The sequence below is a fragment of the Vipera berus genome, assembly GCF_964194415.1.
Source record: "Vipera berus genome assembly, chromosome: 2".
Lineage (NCBI taxonomy): Eukaryota > Metazoa > Chordata > Lepidosauria > Squamata > Viperidae > Vipera > Vipera berus.
The window spans coordinates 139,286,807-139,312,550 of NC_138203.1; the positions used below are offsets into that span (position 1 = coordinate 139,286,807).

The following is a 25,744-nucleotide window of genomic DNA, read 5'->3' on the forward strand; positions in this document are numbered from 1 at the left end:
TCTAAGCCGCGTGGGAAGCGTGTCCACAGAACGGTGCTTTAGGGAGAGTTAGGACTTCGTCAAAACTCTTTCCTACATCTTGGAGAATTTCTTCTCCGCCCGCTCTCTCTCCAAGGGGGGGGGGAAGGGAGGCGGGGAGAATAAACCTGGCGAAAGGGCTCCTTAAGCGGCAGAAAGGGGCAGCAAAGCTGGGGACATCTTTCCTCTCTTTTCCTCTCCTTGTTTACAGCTACCGAAGGCAAAAGAGAGCCCATAAATCTTAAGGCAGCCCACAGAGACAAGTGCATTTGTATGCATCGTTAGAACTAGCTAATACCTAAACCCATTAGCGAGCCATGTAGAATTCCAGTTTCCGGTGTCCATTAACTGACAGTTAAATTCTAGAGGAAAGGCCAGGACGATTAACATAAGCTGTATCCATCATATTGTTTGTCATAATAGATTAGTCAACGATGGATGTGCGTGCGTGAAACTTTCTCTTTTCTTCCCTTTTTTTTTCTTCCCATCCTTGGTGCCGGGCTAATTTTCCAACAAGGACCCGCGATATTTCGGCCCGCCCCTCCCACGCACCCAAGGCTCGGATGCTTCACAGAGAGAGAGAGAGAGAGAGAGAGAGAGAGAGAGAGAGAGAGAGAGAGAGAGGGGAAGAGCGAGCATCAATTGCGCGCCTGCGGCAGGTCGCTTCCAAGAGCGAGCGTAGGGAAGAGGAATGGAGGCAGTTCCTCAGATGAAGCCCAGAGCGAGAGAGGGGTGTGTGTGTGTGTGTGTGTGGTGGGGTGGTGGAGAGAAGGCAAACCAACCCAAGCAACGCCTGCAAATGAGTGTCTTGTGTGTGGGGGTCGATTGGGAAAGTCAGAGGGGGAATCCAGCTGCACAGGGGCGGCCGGGTGCCCGCTTGCCCCCCCCCTCCACTCCTTGGGAAGTCACCGGTCTTACTCCAAGTCAAGGGCGCTGGAAGGGATTGCAGCCTTTTTCAGACCCGTCGCCCCGCTCTGGTTGCCAGGCGGTTCCGTATTTGGTTTGATTTTACTTAAAGGGCCAGGGGTAACAAGGGATTTCCCCCCACCCCCACCCCCGCCCCAAGATTAACGTCTGCTGTCTGGCTTCTTTTTCCCTTAATGGGTTCTCTTCTTCCATTCTCGCCGGTCCCCCCGTCCCCCCCCCCGTCCCCGGCCGGCTCTTTCTTGTCCCTGGTCTTTGTTGAATGACGTTGGCTTACGTGTCCCGCGTCTCCCTCCCCGGCATCAGCCCTCCCTCCTAGCCCTAGCCCACCACTCCTAAGCACCACCACCACGCCAGGAGCCGAGCCCGCTCGCTGGTAGGAAGGCGCTGGGCACTCCACCCTTCCCCCCCTCCCCCCGAGCTGCATCCCTCTCCCCTCCCCCTCCCCCTCCCTCCTCCTTGTTTGGGCTGGCAAAGATAAGTGAACTTTTGTAGCTCTGCTTTTCCGTCTTCGCCCGCGAAAGCGTTAAAGGTAAGGGTCTGGAACTCGTAGGCAGCAGCCGGCTTTTGTAGCGGTGATTTATGGCTTCAATCTTGGTTCACCCAGAGTTCACATGGATTTGCTGCTTCTGAGAGCTAAAAGATGGTCTCACTTGACAAGTGTGACTATTCGAAATGCCTCCCTCTCTCTCTTCTCCCCCCACCCTCTCCCCTCCCCCTTCTCTCTAGTGCAAACTCGTTTAAAATTTGAACCTAAAGCCTCGGATTTGTTTTTTTTTTAAAAAGGGGCAGCCATCCAGTCTTAGGGATCCAACCGATTACATAAAGACATTTTATAGCAGATCCCTTTTAGGGGGTAGGGGATAAGGGGTGGGGGTGGGGTGCATGTAAGGGTGTGCGCACAAATATACAAGGGGCATGAGTGATAATGCATGGTAGGTGCCTTAGAATATATATACAATACAATAACATAATACAACACAAGAGAGTGACACAGAAATTTTTTTAGGCCAAATGAAGTGAGGGTCTAGCGGGGACTGGGTCGGATCCCAGCCAGCCTTTTCTAAACACCCCCCCCCCGCTCTTTTTTCTCCCCATTTCTTTGTTGCCACTCTTGCTTGGGGAGGGGGAAGGAGAATTGCGAGGGGAGGAGGATGGGAGGAAGGGAGCCATTAGAAGCTGGCCTCCTGTTAAAGCTCAGAGAAATGGGGATGCTTCTCGCTTGGAGGGGGAGAGAAAGAGAGAGAGAGAGAGAAAGAGAAAGAGAAAGAGAGGGAGAGGAGCAGAGAGCGAGCGTGCATTATTCCTTGCTTTTGTTCCCTCCCCCCCCCCCCGCACCCCGGTCTGGTATTGCCACCTTTAAGTGTTATTAAAACAAGCTTTCCCCGCAAGACGTTTGTTAAAAATATAAGCAGTTGGGGATTTTTTTTTATTTATTTTTTTTTTAAAAAAGAGGATGCTACAACATCGCGAAGCCCAAGTTTGCATAACGCGACCTGCCTTCCAAAAGTTAGCCCCAGGGCTTTTTGCTGGAATTGAACAACTCGAAATATTGAAGGGAAAAAAAGGGGGGGGGAAGAAAAAAAACGGGTGAGAAATTTCGTTAGGTTGATTTAAAACGCCCGTATCACTAGCGTAGATGGGGTATGAGACTTGGGACGGAGAGCACCGCGCAGAGGTCTCAGAGATCAAAGGGATTTCTCCGGCGTCTAGTTTATATTTCAGAAAACCCGGGAAGCTGGATTTACTGCCCTTCTAGCGACGGTACCCGAAGTACACGGAGAGATTCAACTTCGCAATCCAGCCGCCTCTTCCCTTTGGCCGACCCAATTCGTTTTTAGGCGGAATCAGCCCTTAACGCTTATCCCATCCATCCTAATCCTTGCAACCCAACAGTTGGGGGGGGGGGGCCCGCCAAGATCCTTTCACTGGCCGACCCAGGTTAGGATGCTCAGCCAGGTTGATTCGATTTTGGTGGGGCTGGATTTTAGGCCAGTCGCAGGTCGCCTGGCTTGTTCGGGGCGGGCTAGTCGTCCAGAAAGCCGCCCTGGTGCCTGCCATATTAAGCCGGAGTTGAGCGAGGCTTTTGTCCTGCTCCAAAGCACTTTAGTTTGCAAGGGGAACGGACGCCCCGATTCCCAGGGAACTCTGTGGGCGGAGGCCTGGCAGCCGCGATTTCCCGGCCACGGGCCTCCCCCCCCCAAAAAAAAAAACGACGCTCCGTTAAGTTGGAGCCTGCTTCCCGGATCGCTTCCCGGATCTGGGTCTGCGCCATCCTCAACTGGGCTCCCTTGCAGACGAGTCGGCCAGCCGTAGTTTCGGTTCCTTCGGCCGCAAAACGAACTCTTAGGATAAACAGCCCTCCCCTCTACCCTTCAACCCCCCCACACACACCCCAGTCCGGCTCAGAAGCCCCAAGGCCTTCCAGAGTTAGTGGATCTGATTCAGCGCGCTTCAGAGGATCGGGTCGCACCGGCGGAGTTTTCTCGCCTTTGGAAAGGCGGCCAGGCTGGGTCGCTCGGGGTTTGCTTGGCCTGAAATAAGGAGAAACCCAGGCGCGCCCCATCTCTTCTCCTCCCCCCCCACCCCCCCACCCCGTAACCAAAGCCCTGGGTTACGGAAAGTATTTTGCCCTGAAAATTGGTCTGCCTTTCCACGCAAGTTTCAGCTGCCCCCGTGTGTTGCGGACACGCAGACGGCCTCTCGGAAGCCTATTTGCGGCCGGGAATGCATAAATCCATATAAAATAACAAGGGAACCGCGGAGAGGTTCTGTTAATGCAATTCAAAGCTATCCATCGTCCTCCCCAAATGCCTGTCAGGTCGCTGGCAAAATTCTAGAACGAAATGTTAAAAAAAAGAAAGAAAAGTAAAAGCAAAAGAAGCCGTGGGTGGTGGAGGGAAAAAAAACAAATCTTCCGTTGAAAGCGAACGATGGATTCTCGCCGGTTACAATTAGCTCAGGTGGGGGGGGGGTTAGTGCAAGAGGAAACCGCGCGAGCGAGATGGGATGAATTCCAGGTCGATTAAAAAAAAAGTCCAAGGGAGGGTGGTGGTGGTGGTGGGGTGAAGTGAAGAAGTTTTAAAAAATAAAAATATGGACGAAAACTGGTTTGGGGTTGCTTGGCTGACGGGCGACGAGACCTCCTCTTGAAAATATTTTTGTCTTATATTGTGCTGTCCCCTGGGAGCGTCCTCTTGAAAATACATTTTTTTTGGGGGGGTGGGTTGTTTTCAATTGTCACGTCCCCCCTGGCCGGTGTAGGGTGGCCTACAAATACTCAGTAAAAACTGCCTTGAAGCGTTTGCACAAAACCGGCGTCCCTCTGCTGAAACGGTTTCCTTGGGAGAACTAAAGAAGCAATCTTTTTAAATCAGTGGTCTACCTCCGTTAATCTGCTATAAATCACCACCCCTAAGCAGATCTGTAAATGTGTCACCAAAGTTTCCCTCCCTCCCTCCGTTCTGATTCCAAGGGGTTTCTGATCATTTCTAGAAAAGTTCATTGGGGGAAGTAAAGAGTGAGCTAAAAGGCGGTAGGTAAATGGACGTAAGTCCTCTTCACCACAAGGTTAAGCAAAGTATTCTCTAACTGTCTGGTGTAGGATAATCCAGAAAAGCTTTAGAAAGGCCTAGGAAAATTCCTGCCTGTAGTATAGAGTTATTGGCTTGATTGAATAACAACATCCATCTACAGGGGCATTCTATGACTCTCCGTGGCCCAGGCTCAGCCCAGAAAAGGCAGGTCTTTCCCACAGGCTCTCCTGCTTGGAATTTCCAAAATCTCTGGCTACCTGTGCAGGTGTGGAAAATAAGATGCAGGATACATCTCTCCCCCTCCCCCCCTTCTGCTTTTTTAAAAGGTTGCATTAGGCAAATTAATAGCGAATCCTATCTATACCTACTCTAAAGTAAGTCCCTTTGGTGTTAGTGACATTTACTCCTAGAAAAGTGGACTCAAGATTGCAATTTTAATTACTTGTAATAATTTACATTGAATGGCAGTACAACTAAACTCTTATACTTAATGTGTGAAACCCATAGACATCCATTGTTGCTGTCCTCATCATTATCCTCCTCATAACTATTACACTGCATGAGTTTTTCTTAACTGTTCTTCTCTGAGATGCTATTGTTCAACCTATAGAATTAGAATTGTGTACACAGACAATAAGAATTGTCTGTGTACACAATGTGGTTATTCACCTGAATTGATAGAATATCTCTCTCTCACACACACTCTTGATATTTTATCAGACTGAGTGAATAACCACACTATGCACACACATGCACACATGCACACAGATACACAAACATATACAAATTGCAGCCATTGTGCAATGCAAAAAAGTTAGCTGCTATTGAAATCAATGCAAAGCAAGTTTGCTGTTGCTTTTTCAACATAACATTCATGATGATGAAAAGTTGCTGATTTGTGCCCAACATACATTAGCCATCTGCTCCCATCAATCAGCTGCCTTACATTCTGAGTTTTGTATCTCAAATGCAGGGTTAGCAGTTAGAGGCGCGTTAACCAGCCACCTATTAGTTGAGTCTGTGCGTTTTTCAAAGTTTAAATTGTCACATGCTGCTGGAAGAGTAAGTGCCTATGCACTGAATACATTCAGATGTTGTTTTATATTTCAGTCTTTTACACCATTCTAGTCATGTGGGTAAGAAAACCTGTTTGCCAGGATGTAATATTAAAGGAGTGAAAATACTGCCTGCTAACTTAAAAAAAAAGTTTTAATCCTTACAACTGTAGCAAACAGTTTTAAAAATGAATGGGCTTTGTCTGATGAAAGTGGTGAATCAAATTCCGAGTGAATGAGCATCAGGGGTACAAAGTTACTTGGCTAATTTTTTGTTTTGTTTTAATCAGCAGAGTAAATAAATGAATACGTTATGTTTCAAGTTGTATGGTAGCTTGGAAAAAGCTTTACCCCACGTATGCAGCACACTCAGCTATTTTGCCTATAAATTTGCCTCAGGAAATCCTGACCAAATCCGTTTCTATCGGTACAGTCAGAACTTCTTATATAGCTCAGCCACCAGCCTAATATTTTTAGCTCCTAATGTGTTCTTTATGAGATTCTTCGTATGCCTGTCAATGTTTGTAGAAACCAATGATTTCCCCAATAGGGTCAGTTGCCCCTTTGAGAATATTGTTTTATTTTAAATATCAACACCGCCCGTATCGCCATCCCTTTCCCACTAAATAATTTCTACCAGTGTTTATCCTGGATGGGTGATAGGTGGAGGAACAGTGTTGGAAAATACCTCCTGCTTATTTTCCTCCATTCAAAGCCAGCCAGTTTACTACACATGCTGTATTGACAGCAAGGCTTTTATTCCACAAATGATTTCAATATTTACATGAAACAAGCCATTACTTCTAACACAGGCATCAATAGTAGTTATGAAATACTGATTCCCGCCCCCCCCATTGCACTCTCCCTGTTGTGTTGGCTAGACAGGAGCTCAACTCCTGGCTGCGGGGTATATACAGACTGTCTGCTTTTGCACAGTTCTTCTTTTGACACCTCCATGGTCCACTTCTCATCCCCCAAAACCAAAAAAAAAAAAAAAAAAAGGGAGAGAGAGAAAAGTCTTTCCTGATCATGAACTCAGGAAATGTGCCTCTTAAAGTCTGCTTTGTGCATTACTTTGCCGGTGAGCAGGGACCACCAATTACAATTTATAATTTTAACGTTTAAATTTACACACTTAAAAAATGTAAACGGTGAATGTAAAAAGCAGGTTTGCAAACATGTCACTGAAGTACACTTACCCCCCTCCCCCCCATACTTGTAATCATGCAGTCTGTAGCTGAAGTTCAGCAAGACTGGAGCTGAATGAAGTTCAAGCAAGACTGAAATAGCTACAGGTTTCTTGGCCCCAGAGACCACCCCTTTGCTGAAATAAAATGCAGATTTTTTTCCCCTGGTTAGGGAATAATGGAATTGATGGCTGGGTTCCTCTGTGATCGCTACAATTTATTCTACCTTTCCTTTCCTCTCCCCCACCGTGCCCTACCCACACCCCTTCCCCTGCAAGGCAAGCAGTTTGCAGAAAGATCATTGAGAATAATGGAGAGAAATTCCCACCAAATTTCCAAAGGCATATTACAGTTGCTCTGCTCTACAAGGCTTATTTTATAGGACAAGTCTTATAAGGGCATCACTAGTAAAGTTCCAGTTACTTTTTTTTCCTTTCCACAAATATTTGCAATTTGTCTGTGCCAATCAGTACGCAGCTTCTCACCGTACCCCAGCACAACACATTGCTGGCTGGTGGATTTAGGAAAAATAAGCTATCCTCTTGCAAGCAACTAGGCTTAGCATTGTATCTATCATTTCCTTCATACTTTAAAGATGTGGTTGACCCTAAATGAGGAAGATACACACACACAGCTATGTGCTTTTTTTTTGCTGGATAGAAAAGAATTATTGGTGCAACATGAGTTCTCCATATTACAGATTCTTTAGCTTCAGGCAGCATCTTTTAGCAGCCATTATCTGCACCTTTATCAACAAAGATAAGATGGGCACTGGAATGAATATTCCAAAGGGGTTGAAATGCCAGGACCATATTTTGTTATTCAGGTGCAGCATGCGCAACGTTTCTCACAGAATTTGAGAACTTAATAGATCACTGAGTCCTTATGATCCTGGCAGGAATACAGAATAAATAGGACCCTATCAACAGTAAAACTTTATCAAATATATACAGACCACACACACACACACACACACACACACACATTTAATCAGTTTTTACCACTTCCAAAAATCAGAGAAAGAGAGAGAGAGAGAGAGAGAGAGAGAGAGAGAGAGAGAGAAACACCCTGTGTGGTAGGAAGGATTTCTTTTCCTTTTTAAAAAATAGCAACTAAGATCTGATCAAATGGCAGGAGATCTCAGAGGAGAGGATATGGAATCAATTATTGTTACTTATTATGACAAATAAGTGAGCATTATTCTAACTGACCCCCCCCACCCCTAAATCACTTTTTGAATATAACTGCAAGTCAGCGTTCAGAGCCCAAAAGTACGGGCATTTTGCTTGCTGGTATTGAACCCTGCCCAGTCAAACGCTAAATAATAAAATAAACTCATCATCACCAGGCAGTTACTGATGTCAACTCTTTAGTGCATCTTCAGCACCACCTTTGCAGATCATCATTCTGGGAGACCGCATGCGTTTGTTTCCACTCAGAAACACTGAAACCCAAATGGGGCTGTCTCTGTTTAAGGTTCCTGTTCCTTTTTTAGCAGCGTTGCCTAAGGAAGGCTGAGGAGCGTCCTTCCTGCCTACTTAGGGGGCTTGCTCTTAGCTATTGGAGCACGTGGTTGAGGAGGGTCTTTTTTTCAGCAGTAAGAACTGGAAGTCTCTCTGGATTCCTTTCACACCCATTGCAAGGTCTCCGTCTCCTTCCCCACCCCTTCAGTCCACCCCTTCCATCTGACAAGAACGGGACATGCACAAGGCTCTGCAGGAAGATGACCAACAGGCCTCAGAAGAGAGCTGGTGCCAAGATCGCAGTAGAAGGCACTCCTTTAGCCAGCAGCACTTTCCAGCCCCGTCGATATCCTTGGAGCCAGAAACACCCACGGGGTCTTCAGAGGGCTCCAAAGTTTCCCGACTTGCATCCCTGAGACCTCTAGGGAACGGTCATGACCAGACCGCTAGGCTACGGCAGCTGTCATTGGTTACCTCTTCCAGTCCTTGTGATGTCACCACCACCAATGGCGGCAGTAGCAGATCGTGTAGCAGCCACGTACCAAAACAAGTCTTTCCTTGGATGAAAGAAACAAGACACAGTGCCAAGCAGAAAAGCAACCTTCCTTTTTCAGGTACTTTCTTTTCACTGTCACCTCCTCCTCCTCCTCCCTGGGAATTCTGGGAGCTGTAGTCCAATATATTTGGAGGGTAGCAGGTTGGGGGAGGTTGGCATAGACAATAACTTTCTAAGTAACTGTTCCTATGCTGCACTCTACGCATCTCTTTCACCTGTTTGCTCTCGTTGGTTTTCAAAAGAGCTAAGCAAACCTTAATATACTGTTTCTTGGTGCTGGCCCATCCAGATTTATGGCAGCGGCGATATTGGGCATAGCTTCTTATTAAGATGCATGCTTCTAGATGAGTGTCTGGCAAATTTCTTGGAAAGTCCTTCCATGTTTTTATTTACTTGCACCTAAAATCGCACAATTCTAGGTTGACTTGAATCTAGAATTGAGGCCACTTGGGAGGAATTAAACAGGCATATACATAGAATGAAGGCTATTGCTAAGCACATTGGTTTGTGCTTAAATTGTAAGCCTCCCTGAGTCTTCGGAGAAGGGCGGGATATAAATGGGATTTTAAAAAAAAGACATTCCTTTTAATTTTTCACAGAAAAAAAAGTAAAGTAATACTCCTATGGATGAAATATTTTTTTATATCTCATATCTATCTATATCTATATAATATATCTATCTATATAGATATCTATCTATATCTATCTATCTATCTATCTATCTATCTATCTATCTATCTATCTATCTATCTATCTATCTATCTATCTATCTATCTAATCTATCTATCTATATCTATATATCTATAGATATAGATATATAGTAAACACAGGCTGTCTTCAACTTATAACCGGTTGCTTAGCAACCATTTGACGTTCCGACAGAGCCCCAAAAGTTACTTATGACCCGGAGTTGAACATGGCCACCCCAACCTCTGTAGAGACATGATCACATTTTGGATGCTCAGAACTGGCCCACATTTACAGCTGTTTGTAGCATTCCACAGTCAGGTGATTGTAATTTATAGCAGTTTTGCTGGTAACCAGCATTTACTTCTTTTTTTTCTGCAAAACATGCCCATTGTGAAGAATGGTTCACTCAGTGACCATTCACTTAATGATTGCGGTGTACACTTTATGAGTACCACGTTTGTATAATGACGGGTCATAAAATTGGGTGCCCTCTAGTGATTACCTGCTTAATGACTGTCATAACTGAAGATCTTAATTCCAGGCCCAATTAGTCGTAACTTGAGGGCTATCTGTATTACATTGTGAAAAATCTTTGTGATTAGCTGCTCATTAAGAGTGTAGGGACAAATAACACGATCTAGATACACAGCAAGATAGAACGCTGAAAGTATAAATAAATAGATAGAACATTTCCATTTTCTGTTAAGGTTAAACAGAAAAAAGTTTTTTTTAAAAAAATGATATTCATAAGAACCCAGAAAGTTCCTTTATGGTACTGAAGAGTTTTCAGTTTCAATCTTTTATTAGAAACTTGCCGTTTTAATAAAACACAAATGAATCCTGAAAAGCATTTTTCTCCGGTGCTGGTTGTCTATGATTGCTCCTGGCTCTTTGGCACCAGCTTACAACCTTGTCCTTGGCTATTTTTTTCTTCTCTTAAAACAAGTTATATTAATCCCATCCGATCATAGATTACACGCCAGGTGTGACATTAGTGATATACAGTTATTCTGGTTTAGCGAAATGAATATGTATTTATGGGCAATAATTTTGATGACTTTAAAGAGTGTCAGGGCTAGACAAATTTATGAAAAATGAAATGACCAGTGGCCATTGCCTATGGTGGTTCTATGCTACTACTGTAGTAGGACCAGAGGCAGCAAAAGTCTGAATATGACTAAATAAGGGCTAATTCAGCTAGAGAGCTCTTTTTCATGATTTCTCTGAAGTACAATGAAAATGAACAAACAACCATTCTTTGCAGTGTCCTGGGCCAAGATATCTTCAGAAGAGGGGAGATCCTTTGGTATCACTGGAAATATTTGCAAAAAAGGTTATTTTGAATTCTGGTTCAGTTCTTACAAAATACGTATACATACATCCAGGCATACATTCTAGACATACTGTACTATACCTTCTAATGATACCTTGTTGGGCTCAAAAGGTAAAATGGAAAGTACAGGTAGCCCTTGACTTACGACCACAATTGACCCCCAAATTTCTGTTGCTAAGTGAGACGGTTGTTAAGTGAGTTTTGCCCCATTTTATGACCTTTCTTGCCACAGTTGTTAGGTGAATCACTGCAGTTGTTAAGTTAGCCACACGGTTGTTAAATGAAACTGGCTTCTTCATGGGCTTTCTTGTCAGAAGGTTGAAAAAAGATGATCACATCACCACGGGACACTGCAACCATCATAAATATGGGTTAACGTCCTCCGAGGCTTTGTGGGGCGTGAGGGGACAGAGACTGGATGCCGGATAAGGTGAAGCAGAAGGGCCGGCGAACGTGGCTACCCCCCTTGTAGTGTCGGGCCCACGGGGCTCGACAAGTCAGTTGCCAAGCATCTGAATTTTGATCACATGACCATCGGTGTGCTGCAATGGTCATAACTCCAAAAAACGGTCATAAGTCATTTTTTTTCAGTGCCGTTGTTACTTCAAACAGTCGCTAAACAAAGTTGAGGACTACCTCCAGTGATGTGGCTACGATTCAACCTTGTTTTCAAATTATCCAGTCATCTGAATACCTCAGGAACTTTTGGCTGAGACTTTCTAGACCATCTACAGTCAGTCCTCCACTTACGACCAATTAGTTTAGCACAACAGCACTGAAAAAGTTACTTAAGGCCAGTCCTCACACTTTTGACCATGGCACCATCCCTTTGGTTCCAGATGAGCAAAATTCAGGCACTTGGCAAACTGTCATTCATTTACAATGATTGCAGCATCCTGGGGTCATGTGGTTGCCATTTGCAACCTTCCCAACTGGCCTCCGACAAGCAAAGTCAACGGAGGAGGCCAGATTCACTGAACAACTATAGTGATTTGCTTAACAAAACACAATTTGCTTGGGTCAGAAAAGCCCAACTGTGGATTAAAATCAGGTCAGGCAAAGGTTTCTCCTGTCCAGTTGTATTCATCTCTAGGAGGCGGTGTCCATCTCCATTTCTTAGCTGAGGAAGCCAGCTAAGTTGTCCGAAGTCACTTTCCACGGTCCTGTGGCCAGCATGACTATATGCCAAGGCGCATGGAATGCTGTTCTCCTCCCACTGAGATGAAGGGATAACTATTTATCTACTCGCATTTGCATGCTTTCGAACTGCCCGGTGGGCAGAAGCTGGGGCACGTAATGAGAGCTCACACTATTGTGCAGTGCTCAGGTCTTGAACCTGGGCTGTCAGCTTGCCAGTGTTTAACCATGAGCCATCAGCTCATCAGGTATGACTCACTTAATGACCACCTTCATAGCAATGGAAATTCTGATTGCAGTTGTGGTTGTAAGTCGAAGTCTAAACAAATTCTGTACAGGGAAAACTTTAGCTATACTATTTATTACTTTTAGCTAGCAGCACCTAGCTGGCCCAGTAAATGTATATGAAATAATGGTCACAGCTTCTTTCCTAGCTTTTTAGTCCAAGAGTGAACAGCATCTGCTGGTAGCTTTCATGCTAAGCCATTAGTTTGGCTTAACACACCACACAAACGCATTCATCGTTCAGTTATGTGTAGAGTGAATACACATACATGGGTGCGAACAACGTTGTGTAGTTGTTACATGACATGCCCCGTTTCTGTGTTGATTCCTGTAGGATGAATATTCTGCAAGGTGATGAATTGGTTCAGAATGCAGAATGGTTAGGGCTCCAGCTGAACTGAATGTTCATTCCATTTATTTAGACAGCAGCTCTCCATCAAGTTTCTCCTCTTCCAAGAGAATTCGCACAGCCTACACCCAAACGCAGCTGGTGGAACTGGAAAAGGAGTTTCATTTTAACAGGTACCTCTGCCGGCCCCGCCGACTGGAAATGGCCCAGCTTCTGAGGCTCTCCGAGAGACAAATCAAAATCTGGTTTCAGAACAGACGAATGAAGTACAAGAAAGACAGCAGAGTCAAGGGCACCATCTTGGCATCGCCCAATAACAGCCCTGAAGTGGGTGACTATTATGGGCGTGGGGAGGCTGATTACGAGATGGCCCCTTTGGCTTCGTGCAGCAAATCCTTAGAAGACCTTGACAATTCATCAGGGTACACAGGCCCTCTCTGTAACAGCCCTGTAACTTCAGTCTCTTTGGACTACGGCCCTTTCTTTGGACCGGGAGAAAGCCATCCTTATGGACCTCCAGTTCTGCAAGGGAGCCCAAGAGCAATGGGAGAAAATTACCTGGGAAATATGCCCAGGGCTGACTCTTTCATCAGCTACCCTGATTACTCCTCTGGAAACCTGGAGTACAGCTGTGCTGCTGAAATCCCAAGCCATCCCCAGCTTGGGCCATCCAATTCGTATCCCATTTACACAGATTTAACCACACATCCTGTGCCTCAGGGAGATTCTCAGGGACCTGTAAATCTTAAGCATCTGTGAGAGCTGCTTGGACGGAAGCAGAGCAGGGGAAATTGCTACAGTCCTATTATCTCATTAAAACAAATACCTCTAAGTGAAACCAACAATATTCCTCCCTCCCCCCCCCACCTGCCCACCCATTATTTCCTATTTATTTAATTGTATTGAAGAAAAATTTATTGGTGGGGAAAAGTAGAAGCCACTGTTGGATTGTTTACTCAAGGAAAGACCACTTTGATTTTTGATAATAGTAATAATAATAAAACAATCAAAACTCAACATCTGCCTATCCTTGGGAAGGGCTCAATGGGTGGATAAAAAATGCCAAATCCAGTCTAAACATCTGGCTGACTGTGCAACCGACCATAATAGTAATAATAATAATAATCTGATCTGTTTCTTGCGTGAAACACATTTTCTAATATACTTTTATGAAAGATGTGAAACTGGATCTCAGCCATTCAGTAGCAGAAGCAGCCATTTGTCCCCAGGTGGGAGAAGGAAGTCTCATCTGAGTTACTTTCATTTTCCAGGCATTACTTTGCCTAAAATTAAAGAAAGTAATTAAAATTGGATACTTCCAAGCCTCACTCTTTTTTACCTAGCCTATTTGAGAAGCTCAGGGCCTTCCTTTTTATTCCCTTTATCTACAGGGTGGAACCTCCCTTTGCCACTACAGTCATCTTGCCCTAATGGCAGGGATCTTTACAAGTTCAATGGGCAAGCACAGACAACCAGTGGTGGGATTCAGCCAGTTTGCACCAATTCAGCAGAACCAGTAGCTAATTTTTTGTTGCTCAGACCCAGAATGGACTTCTGGAAGCGGCATCCACACACAGAACCACACAGAGAACCGGTTGTTCACATATTTGAACCCGCCACTGCAGACAACCCTTTATTAACTAATTGTTCACCACAACATGCATGTAACCAAGGGCAGAATAAGCAACTGGGGGCCCTTTAGCAAAAACTGGTCCCCAGGAATTGAAGCGGTAGCAGCAGCAGGCAGGAGGATTAACTCTTTCCTCTATTTCTTAAAAGTCTGACAAGAGTGAAGATATGATGGAAGTTCTCTTCTCTTGGCAAGTTGTTTAGGGCTGAGGGAGCTTCAGAGTGTTCACCCAGAAACCTCAGTAGAAATGTAGACTTACATGTCTTCTCCCCACCCCCCTTTTCAAACTCTTAATCCTTCCTTCTGGTGTCTTTCACCGAGAAATAGTCCCAGGCCACAGAAGATGCTAGGAAATGGCCTTGTCCATTCATGAGGAACTACTGGAGTTCAGTTGAAATGAAATTTCACCTGAAGCCTTCCCTAAATTTGGTCACTGCAAAGGAACATCTGCAGGGATAGTTAGCAAGCTATACTATGTCTAAATTCTTTTTACTGAGAACACCCCCCCAGATAAAATTTAAAAAAAACCAACACAGTTTAGAATATCCTCTTAAACCCCACTCTCCCATTTTGTTATTATCTGCCTCCTATAAACATCTTCAGACCAGACTAATGCTTCTGCAGCAGAGATAGCTGGTTGTTTATTTTCCTACCTCCGGCCCCCACTTTTCTCCCCAAGCCTAGCTGACCTTAAGTGCCTAGGACGTAAGCAGCCAACTCTGTTCTAAACCAACTTAGCCTTAAAGGTCCATTTTTGGAGGAGAGGGTATTCGATTTCTGTGGAGGACAAGGCCTTTCTAGAGCACCTGGTAAAATCTGAAAGTACAACTCTGTATTTTAAACACCTTAAAAGAAACGCAGGCAGACCATCTCTTGTGAAACAGGGATGCTGTAGAATCTTTACCTGCATCCTGGTATTCTTGGCTGAGCAAATGGCTGCAAGCCGGGGTGTGTGTGTGTCATTGTCTCCCTCTCAGAAGCAGAATTGAAAAGAATGCATTAGATAGAAGGAGAACTCACTGGCTGCTGCGAGGCACACTTTCACTGCATGTTACACATCACTGTTGGTTTATTTTTAACGACCGCTTGGCTCTCGGCATCTATTTTAATGTAATGTTTTGATACTGGAAATAAAGAGACTTTTAAAAACCGCACCAGGAGACTTTCTTGGCGAAGGCAGCCTACCTCTCCTCCATGAACACTGCTCTGTTGTTCTTAGAATCACTTTGCCATCTTGTAGTATACGGAGGGCTGGGCCTCACCCTTCCCTCACCCCCATTAATCATTGAGACAGCACATACTTCAGAAGGCCTCTAGCTCTTTCATCTCCCAGTTAGTATGCAGCTCTGAAGCTTAGTTGGCTTGTACGGTTCCCCCCCCCCCACACACACACAATCTCTCCACAACTGGCCCCTGCCTTCCATTAACCGGCTTCCATTTCCGGAGACAACAGGGTAAGTTAGACTTTCCAGTCTCCCTTGAAGTGGCGAGGAGTGTTAGGTGTTGGGCTTCGGCACAAGGATGGAAGGCCTATGTGGGAAAAAGAGCCATCTTTTACGGGTGTGTGGGGAAATGGAGGGCAGTAACACAAGTCCTTGTGCGTCAGAAAAAAAATCTTCCCCCCCTCCCCCAACTGTTCTAACTCCAACTGATGTAAAAGTAACAGCTTTCGATTTTGTTTCCTCAAGGAAGAAGTGTGAAAAGGTGGCATTATTGTTGTTAGGGTTCGGTTGTGGAGTTGTATTCCTCCTAGTTACAGGTAGTCCTCGTCTTACAACTGAGCCCAGCGTTTTGGTTGCTCAGCGAGACAGTTTTTCAGTGAGGCTTGCCCCCGTTTTACGACCTTTCTTGCCACAGGGGTTAAGGGAATCACTGGAGTTGTTAAATTAGTAACACGGCTGTTAAGTGAATCCGGCTTCCCCCATTGACTTTGCTTGTCAGAAGGTCTCAAAAGGGGATCACACAACCCCTGGGGACACTGCAACCGTCATAAATATGAATCAGTTGCCAAGCATCTGAATATTGATCACATGACCATGGGGATGCTGCGACTGTCATACATGGGAAAAATGGTGGTATGGTGTCATACATGAAAAAATGGCTTTTTTCAGAGGCATTGTAACTTTGAAGGGTCACTAAACGAACTGTAGTCAGTTGAGGACTATCTGTATAAGAAGGCCAGGAGGTTTTCTAGTTCAACCCCCTGCTCAAACAGGAGACCCTAACAAAGGTAGGCAACCTTGGCTCTTTTATGACTCGTGGACTTCAACTCCCAGAATTCCTGAGCCAGCCATGCTGGCTCAGGAATTCTGGGAGTTGAAGTCCACGAGTCATAAAAGAGCCAAGGTTGCCTACCCCTGCCCTATACCATTTCAGACAAATAGTGTCCAATCTCTTCTTATCTCTGGTCTTTCACTTCTAATCATTTCTCTGGAGGTCTGTAACCTCTCTGGCTTCCTACATTTTCATAAAATTAAAAGGAAATACTCCCATGGCACTTTCTTCAAACTGGATATCCAGAGAAGATACACAATGATGGAGAGATGCCTAGTTGAATAAAGAAAGTACAGCACTCCCTGTCTTCACAATAATATAGAAGTGGCTACCTTTAATTCTACAATACCTACAAATTAATTAGAGAAATAGAAGCCTTTTTTCTGTGGAAAGAAGACTACTAGGAAATTCTGAGGAGTATTAAAAGTAAGAGAGTCCAGCTTCAAGCTTCACTCTTTCAAAACAGTTATTATTTCTTATTTGCTAACTATTGATTTCCTTTACTACAATAGCATAAACACTGAAAATGTGAAACGTTATCGTAAAGATAGTTGAGGTTAAAGGTCTGGCACCTGCTGCTGTTATCAAAGTTAGCTACATTTGCTGCTGATGCTGAACATTTTATTTTATATTGAGGAGTAAAAAAAACGAGTGAGAAATTAAACTGAACGGCTGAGTTTTAGTTTTCCATTATGAACACCAGCCAAAGCTTAATACTTCTGAGTGGTATTGATTCCAATAGGAAAAATATTCCCAATGAAAACAAAAGAACTTCTCATCAATTTGATGGGATCAGTTCCCTCACATAGTTTTTTTTACTGCTATTAATTAAGTTTGAAAGGCAAAAATATTAAGGATAGCTCATTAAGCAATATCTCTCTACCTAAACATTTGTAAATGTTTTGTTTCCTACTTTGTCAATCTAAAAGTACACGCAGACTAAGAATCTTGTCTCCAGACAGTGAAGTAACTGCACCTGTATCCTGTTCATGACAGATCCACTTAAGACGTGATAATGACAAAGGTGATGAATCAGGAATCCAAATGCTGTAAGAAGCTGTTGTAAAAAACTAATTATGTTGAGCCTCCAGAAAATGAAGAAGAAAAACATTAACTTTTATTAGATTTAAAGCAGAAGCTGGATGTCCAGTAGGGTACAATAGTTATACTGGGCACTACAGGAGATTTGGTGATATGGTCCCTGACAGTCCTTCCAACTCTGCTTTTATGTGGCCAGACAGCAATATTAGAAAAAAAGATCTGCCTGGATTTAGAGTCAGCTCTTACAGATTGGGGTAGGGCAACATGAACACATGGTTTTATGAGACCTTCTCTGGGTTGACTTAATTTGCTTATTCTTTGTTTCACTCATGTGACAGAGAAAATAAACTTAACAAGGAAAACAGAGACTATACCATCTCCCTCTTTTAGATAGGACTAGGATCAAACCCAGTTCACCTCTTTGACTAACCCCATGAAACCCGGGTTGACTTTCCATGCCCCCGATAAAGCGCCTGCAACCACTTCTAAACCAAAGAGTAGAGGCTCCTCACCAGCTCACAGCACAATGTCAAGGGAGTTGCAACCTAGAGAAACCGGGCCTTCTAACTCCTGATCAGCTGATGGTCTCAACATTTCATGGCCTTAACAATGGGCTGCTCTCCTGAAAGGCCTATTTTGCCTAAAAGTAGAAGTCATCCCAGGTACATAGGTACACAGACAATGAGCTGCTTGGCTTCAGCAAAGGCTGGCAACAAATCAAATCCCTAGGATTTCCTGCCTGCTACTCACATGTTCTACAATCTATAAGAATCTTTGCTTTCCCATTGTTTGGGATTCATCTTTCTTGTAAAGCAGGTACCCAACCATTATTGAATAATTGGTTGGTTGTTTCTCTTCGGTGTTGTGCTCTGTCTTTCTGAATTTCCCATGACAACCCATTCTTGCAATGCATGATAAGTCATTTGTGAAATTGTGGTCCATGGGGTTTTAATGGGCCACAATTTGAAAGAGAGCTGCCAAAATTGCTAGGGCTTCTCAGTACTATTTAGGGATAAGAACTAAACGTGAGCAGAGATAGCAGGAATTCACTTATTCTATTCATTTATTGTTTCTCTGGTCCACTGCACCCTAGGTTCTGCTCCTCCTGAATTATGGATTAATTAAGAAATACTCTGAAGCTGAATTTTAGAATTAGGGCATAAGCAGTTTACCGTAGCTTTTCAGTTCTTCTATTTATTGTATTTGCTCACCCTCATTCTACATTACCATTTTGAACGTGTACATTGATTTAAAGAAAAACTAAATCTCTTTAAATGTTTCTATTCCATTTTCTACTAGAAAATATTTAAAGTATATCCATGGATCAGCTCAAATTTTACTGATCTATCAGAGGCCAATGGAAAGCCCACAGGATAAAGGAATAGGGGGTAAAGGCAGGTTTACAGCCTCCAGAACTGGGTACAGGGCAGAGCTTTCATTATTAACCATTGAAAAGCTTCTCCACACTGGGACCACATTTGGAATTTAGAAGCACGTTGGAGCTGACCAAATGGCTCCAGGGTGATGGGAATGGTTATGATAGAGCCATTAATAAAAAAAACCCCTATAAACATGCTCCCCTCCATCTAGCCCACCTCCAATCTCTCTACCGTAGCTTATCTTTCTCCCTTTTTTTCTGGACAGGTGGACCACCATTATGACAAAACCCTAAGCATCAGCTATTCATTGTTTATGTTCTACCAAAAAAAAATAGCCCGTGGAAATGAGAGGCATCCTTGTAAAAATTAGATGATGCATTACGGCTGGAAGATGTAGGTTCCAATGTATTTATTATCTGGAGTTAAAAGAAAGCAAAACAAGTAAATTATAGCAGCAGGTGACACCATGCGAAGCAAGGAAAGGACTTAGAGGTACTTTGCTGCGTACTGATTATCCAGCAGAAGTGTCGATTCAATAGGGGCCTCCTGTGGGAGCCTTATGCAAATTTCTCAAGAGCTATTTGAGCACATGCTGCTGTGGCTCCCAGTTTTTCACAATTACTGAAGAGGGCCCTGCGAACAGAAAGCCTACCTTGGCATTTGGAATTCTGTAACCCTGTCGGCAATCTCAGACTAGACCAGTGTGACCTGTGACTATGACACTTTGGGCAACATGCCACTGTTCACCAGCACATCTAGGTGGCCTAGATGTAGGTGGGAGATAGAGAATTGATTCTGTGTGTGTGTGTGTGTGTGTGTGTGTGAGAGAGAGAGAGAGAGAGAGAGAGAGAGAGAGAGAGAGAGAGAGAGAGAGAGAGAGAGAGAGAGAGAGAGAGAGAGCAGAGTCAAGTTAGGCATTTTCTGAATTTTTGACCTGCAGAGCCCCAAAGTCACTGGACTGGATCTAAAGCAGGAAGAAGGTAGAGAATCTGTGGTCCTAATCACCCTTTCTTTTATTTTCTTTGGTTGGAGGATAAGAAGAGACAGATCACCCTGAGGTTGTTGCGATAACAACTCTCTCTTGGCAAAGAACCCTCCTAAGAAAATGCAGAGGTTGCAGTCATTAAGTATCTGTGAAATAATAACGGGGAGGCAGCTTTGTGTGCACAAAATGGGAATGCGGCGGTGCAGATAAACATAAAATACATTGCAGCAGCTTTGGCTGCTTCCAGTGGCAGCAGGCAATTATGATAACACAACTTTCCCCTGTATTTTATTGTCTCCCCCCTTAAAAGATGAATGACCCACCCATGCAATCTACATATTGTAATTAACTGATAAATATTTAATAAGGGCAAGAACTTTATCTTTTCTGGTCTACCAAAAAAATTGAGAGTTGGTAAACAGGTTTTTGTTGTTGTTGTTGTTGTTGTTGTTGTTTTAAAAGCACAGCTTTTTTCAATATTATTTTTCTTCATTGTTCAAGAGCTTGAATTTATTGGTATGTTTTCGGCTCTTGCTTTAAAAGGAAGAAAGCCGGAGCACAATCTGCAAAGGCAATGTGGAAGGGAAAATTAATCGGAAAGGTTGTTGGGGGAAGGTACAATTGCTGACATAAGCATGCATCCAGATTATAATCTGAAATAAAGTAATAGGAGTTTGGACAGCAGAAAAAAATGATCTTGGATTTAAAAAATATTTTCCTAAGAACAAGAAGTATTAGTGGAAAGAACGGAGATCTGGTTCAGTTTCAGCTGAATGCAAATGGACTATTAATTATGAATTTCAGATGAAGGAGGGCAAGACTATATCAATTTGTACTGCTGCTGCAAATTAAATATAGCTTAATTTTATTTGCTTATCTCTGTAAAAGAGCGATGTAGCTCCAATAGAGGAACTCCTCAACTTATGACCATTCATTCAGCAACTCTTTCAAAGTTACAATGGTACTGGGGAAAAAAAGACTTGCAACTAGCGCTTATGACTGTTGCAGTGTCCCTGGGGTCACAGGAGCAAAATTCGGATGCTTGGTAATCATTATGTATTTACAGCATCCCAGGGTCAGGTGATCGCCATTCACGATCTTCCCAGCTGGATTTGCTTAATGAATATATGATTCACTTAATGTCCACAGAGATTCGCTTAACAACTGCAGCAAAAAGGGTCATAAAATCAGGTGCAACTCACTTAAAGATGGCCTTGCTCAGCGGTGGGCGTCAATTAATCAGTGGACAATTAATCAGTGGAACGACTTGCCTCCAGAATATTGTGGCTGCTCCAACACTGGAGGTTGTTAAGAAAAGGCTGGGCAACCATTTCTCCAGAATGGTAAAGGGTCTCCTGCTTGAGCAGGGGGTTGGACTGGAAGATCTCCAACTTTGTTATTCTGTTCTCTCATTTCAAAAGGAATTGTTGCTTGGTCATTCAGTTCCAGCAGCAGACACTTATGTGAAATTCTGTTCAAGGGAGGCAGAAAATTAGTTAACGATTTTAATAGGTGATAGTAAGCAGAGCTCTAGGGACACGGTGGCTCAATGGGTTAGGACGCTGAGCTTGTTGATCAGAAGGTCAGCAGTTTGGCAGGTCGAATCGTGAGTGCCGTGTAACAGAGTGAGCGCCTGTTACTCGTCCCAGCTTCTGTTCGAAAGCACGTAAAAATGCAAGTAGAAAAATAGGGACCACTACGGTGGGAAGGTAACAGCGTTCCCTGCGCCTTTGGCGTTTAGTCATGTCGGCCACATGACCACGAAGACGTCCTCGGTCAAACGCTGGCTCTTCGGCTTTGAAACAGAGATGAGCACCGGCCCCTAGAGTCGGAAATGACTGGCACGCATGTGCGGGGGAACCTTTACCTTTACCTTTAAGCAGAGCTACTTATATAAAATAGTGGATCAGCGTGTGCTGGATGACCAGAAAGGAATTATTTGATCAAACAATTAAAAAAGGAGGGATGAGCGTCTACATGATGTTAAACTGCAATATGATTTGTTTAATTCTGGCTAATCTTTAATATAATTTGAGGGTTAGTTTTGGTATATGATTTAGTTTCATGTGTGAACCAGGCTACTGTGGCTTATCAGCGTAATGTACAAACCAGACTCACTCAGAATGTATGGTACTAAGCCAATGAGACCAAGAATCTGATCATAAAGCAAGGTGTTAAGACTAGTGCTTCAAGTAACTGAACAACAACAACAACAACAACAATAATAAATCCACACTATGAATGTTGGTGTGACATTCCCAAAGCGACTTTTAAATTAGCAACACATCATAATGAAATTTTGTCAGCTACCTTTAAGTAAATATTCCTTTGAACAATTGTTTATTAGTAATGGAGAAACAAAAAATTGGCACTGACTGATGTGACAATGAAATTGCCATCTGTTTCCATAATTTCAATTTGTAGCTTCAGGCTTAAAAAAAAGGGCTCTGCTGGATTTGGCAATATTATGTACAGGTTTATTAAACAAAAGATACTCCCCTCCCAGTAAAAATGTGAGTCAGCCATGCATGTGATATCCCTTCCTTATATGAGATAACATTGCTCTATTTCATGTACCTGGATTATACATGAGACTATGCTTGAGGACCATCAGGAAGCTTCAAATGGTCTACAATAAGGCTCTGAAGCAGCAATGGGAATCTCCAAGTTCTTCCATGTAACACCCCTATTTCAAGAACCTCACTAGTTTGCCCGTTGTTTTCTGTGGAATAATTCAAGATTCTGGTTCTTACCTCTAAAGCCCTTTGTGGCTCAGGGCCTGGATATCTTCAGGACCCAGTGGTTTCTGACCAAAAAAAATAAGACCGGGTAGGGCAGGCTCACTTTTGACCCTTCTTTTCAAGAACTGCCACCTACATGGCCTTCTCAAGAGCTAAGCTGTCTCAGTTGCAGCCCATTTTCTCTCAAAATTAGATTAGCCCCAACAACTTGGCTGAGCTTTTGGAAATCCATTAAAATTGGACTTTTATGAGAGAAGGGAGCAGAAATAAATTGGGAGCCCTCACTTTGGTTTGTGTTTGGAGGCTTCTTGTGCCTTGGTATTTATAGTTTTTTTAAAATGTTTAAAATTATCATTAATAAAAATTTTTAAATTATCGTGTATTTTTTTAAAAAAAACCCTATATTAATAATATAATTAATATAGTTGTGGCACCTTATTGCACTGTAATTTAGTAATATTGTTTTGCCATTATATTTTCTCACCGAAAGAAAGGAATGTAAGCCTTTCAGAGTCCCCTCTGGATCTGAGTGGTATATAAGCCTTAGGAAACTAGCAAACAAATCTTATAAGTCCATTATTTATGATGACAGGTAAAGTCTTCTATGAGTGGAGCTGGGCTCCTGGGGATCTCCCAGATATATCCAATGTTTGCTTGCCAACAGGACGGAAATATCTTACCATTACTTTCTGCTTGTTATCAGATTCTCAGTCTAACATAGGGCTCTGGGGTTCCCCTCTAAGTATCAACCACGTCCACCCAACCTAAGAATAACTGGAATTGACAGTCTTACATTTAAAATATGGCAAAATAATTATCTTTCTTATTTATTTATTTATTGGTGCCTTTGAGTCTGTTTTTGATTCCTGCTGACTGCCTGGATAAGTCCTTGCAGTTTTCTTGATGAGATTTCAGAAGCCCTTGCTTCATTCCTAGAGCTGAGAGAGAGCGACTGGCCCCAAATCAGCCAGCTGGCTTTGTGCCTTAAGGCGGGACCAGAACTCAAGAGTTAATGCCATAACCCCTATCCACACTGGCTTTTCTTTGTTCTTTTATCACAAGCTTAATAATACACTTTATAATCTACAGTTTTAATCACATGTGATAGACCAGGCATATCAAACTGCCGGCCCACGGGCCGGATGCGTCATGCCGAAACTACGCCCACCCCATTCCGGGCAACGGGGGGAAAAAGTCGTGATACGTCACGTGAGGTCACGTGACATCGTGAGTTTGACATGCCTGTGATGGACTCTACAATCTGCAAACAGACTAAACGACATCAGCACTGATCTAACACAAATCACTGCAAGGTCATCAATAAGGAAATTTTCTTTTGGTTCTGATCATATCCAGACAAATAGCAATGTATCCTTAATATTCAAAATTCTTTGATCCCCTCCTTCCTCCTCCCCCCCACATTTAGGAATTGCAATTTCTTCTGCCCCTTATTGAACGCCCCAGTTGTTTACCCACTAAGAAATGGAGATCCTGTTTTATAGAAGAAACCGAAGGCATTGCAAATGTAACGATCCAGCTGCATTATCAGCTAAATTCACACGTAAGATGACTGTTCAAGCAAAGTAACTCCCTAATGCAGAATCCCCACAAATGAAATTCATAAAACAAACTTTAAAATAATCCAAATCCCCTGTACTTTAAACCTAAATGAATAGCTTCTAATTAACCCTGGCAGATGGATTTTTCCAAGGAAATATGACCCTGAAACTTAAAGGCCTCCCACTAGCATTGCCCACTATGGGCATTATATTATATTACGTGCAATAGCATATTTTAAAGATCAGGTTTCAAGGTTAAGAGAGAGCCACTTCCTGAACATTGAATGATCTTAACTTAGCCTGGGATTAAAACTGTACAGATAATCCTCAATTTACAACAGTTCGAAGTTACGAAGGCAGTGGAAAAAAAAGTGACTTATGACCATTTTTCAAACTTGTACTATTGCTGCATCCCCATGGTCATGTGATTTACATTCCAAAGCTTGACAGCTGGTTAATATGTATAACGGTTGCAGTGTCCCCGGGGTCACGTGATCATCTTTTGCAACCTTCTGACAAGCCAAGTCAATGGGGAAGCCAGTTTCACTTAACAGCTGTGTTATCAATTTAACAACTGCAGTGATTCACTTAAGAAACGTAGCAAGAAAAATGGGGCAAAATGGGGCAAAACTCATTTCACGAATTTCTCACATAGCCACTTAAATTCTGGGCTCAGTTGGGGGTTGTAAGTCTCAGGAGTACCTGTAATCCAGTTTCAGCCACCTGGTTATTAATTTGAGCTGTTCCTACACAGGACTCTTACCTCACTATCTGGAAATAATGCTGCTGGTTGCAGGCAAATTGATTCCCCGTGGCAAAAAAAACTTACCCTGCTGTGTTATTTCATGAAGAGAAAGAGAATTTCCCCCAAATTAGGAATGGACTATTAATCCATAGCAACACTGCAATTTGGTCTCCCCAGCCCATAAAACCAAGGCAACAGCAGGAAGCTAAACTCCTACTCATGCATGCCTGGATGTATTAGGAGAATCTTAGTCCCTAAATTCCCAGTGTGCTTGGAAAAAAGAGGTTGAATGAGAATTCTGAGACTTAGCTAAGGAGCAACAATTGGGGAATATGGACTGATGGAAGGTGATAAAATAGCAGCAAGCCATATATCATCTCCAGTTGGGTTAACCGTCATTCTGTAAGTACTTGGTGGGATGAAGGGAACAATGCCTGGATTCTTGTGTCTTATTGTGGTTGATGCCCATTCACTTGATAGGCTCAGTTCCCTAATCATTAAAGTTATGCTACTAACTTTAGCAGTATAACTATTGGTGTGTATTTTGTGAGCCACACACAGCCTCTTTTCTCCTATATCCCTATAGACCAGACATGTCAAACACAAGGCCCGGGGGGGGGGGCAGATCTGGCCCGCAAAGTGGTTTCATGTGGCCCCCGAAGCCATCCTGGAAACAGTGAGGGAACGGTCCCCGCTGCCTTGGCCCTGGCCCAGAGACCCTCCTTCTGCCAGAGAACCCCCGATCTGTCCCACTCCTGCCCAGGCCCCCATAGGCACCCTTGATGCCAATGATGTAGAGCTGGCCATGCCCACCCAGTAGGCCATACGCACTCCAGCTGCACCCACCCAGTAGGCCG

The 25,744-nt window shown here is 43.5% G+C and overlaps 1 protein-coding gene across 1 annotated transcript; it reads left to right on the forward strand.

Annotated features, from left to right (window-relative positions):
* Nucleotides 1-8,421: 8,421 nt before the first annotated feature.
* Nucleotides 8,422-13,292, forward strand: LOC308660875 (homeobox protein Hox-D3-like; the record flags this gene model as incomplete). The annotated part of the gene is made up of 2 exons (XM_081315497.1): nt 8,422-8,797; nt 12,607-13,292. 2 exons carry the CDS (start codon nt 8,422-8,424, stop codon nt 13,290-13,292), a joined length of 1,062 nt encoding a protein of 353 aa, XP_081171623.1.
* Nucleotides 13,293-25,744: the final 12,452 nt, after the last annotated feature.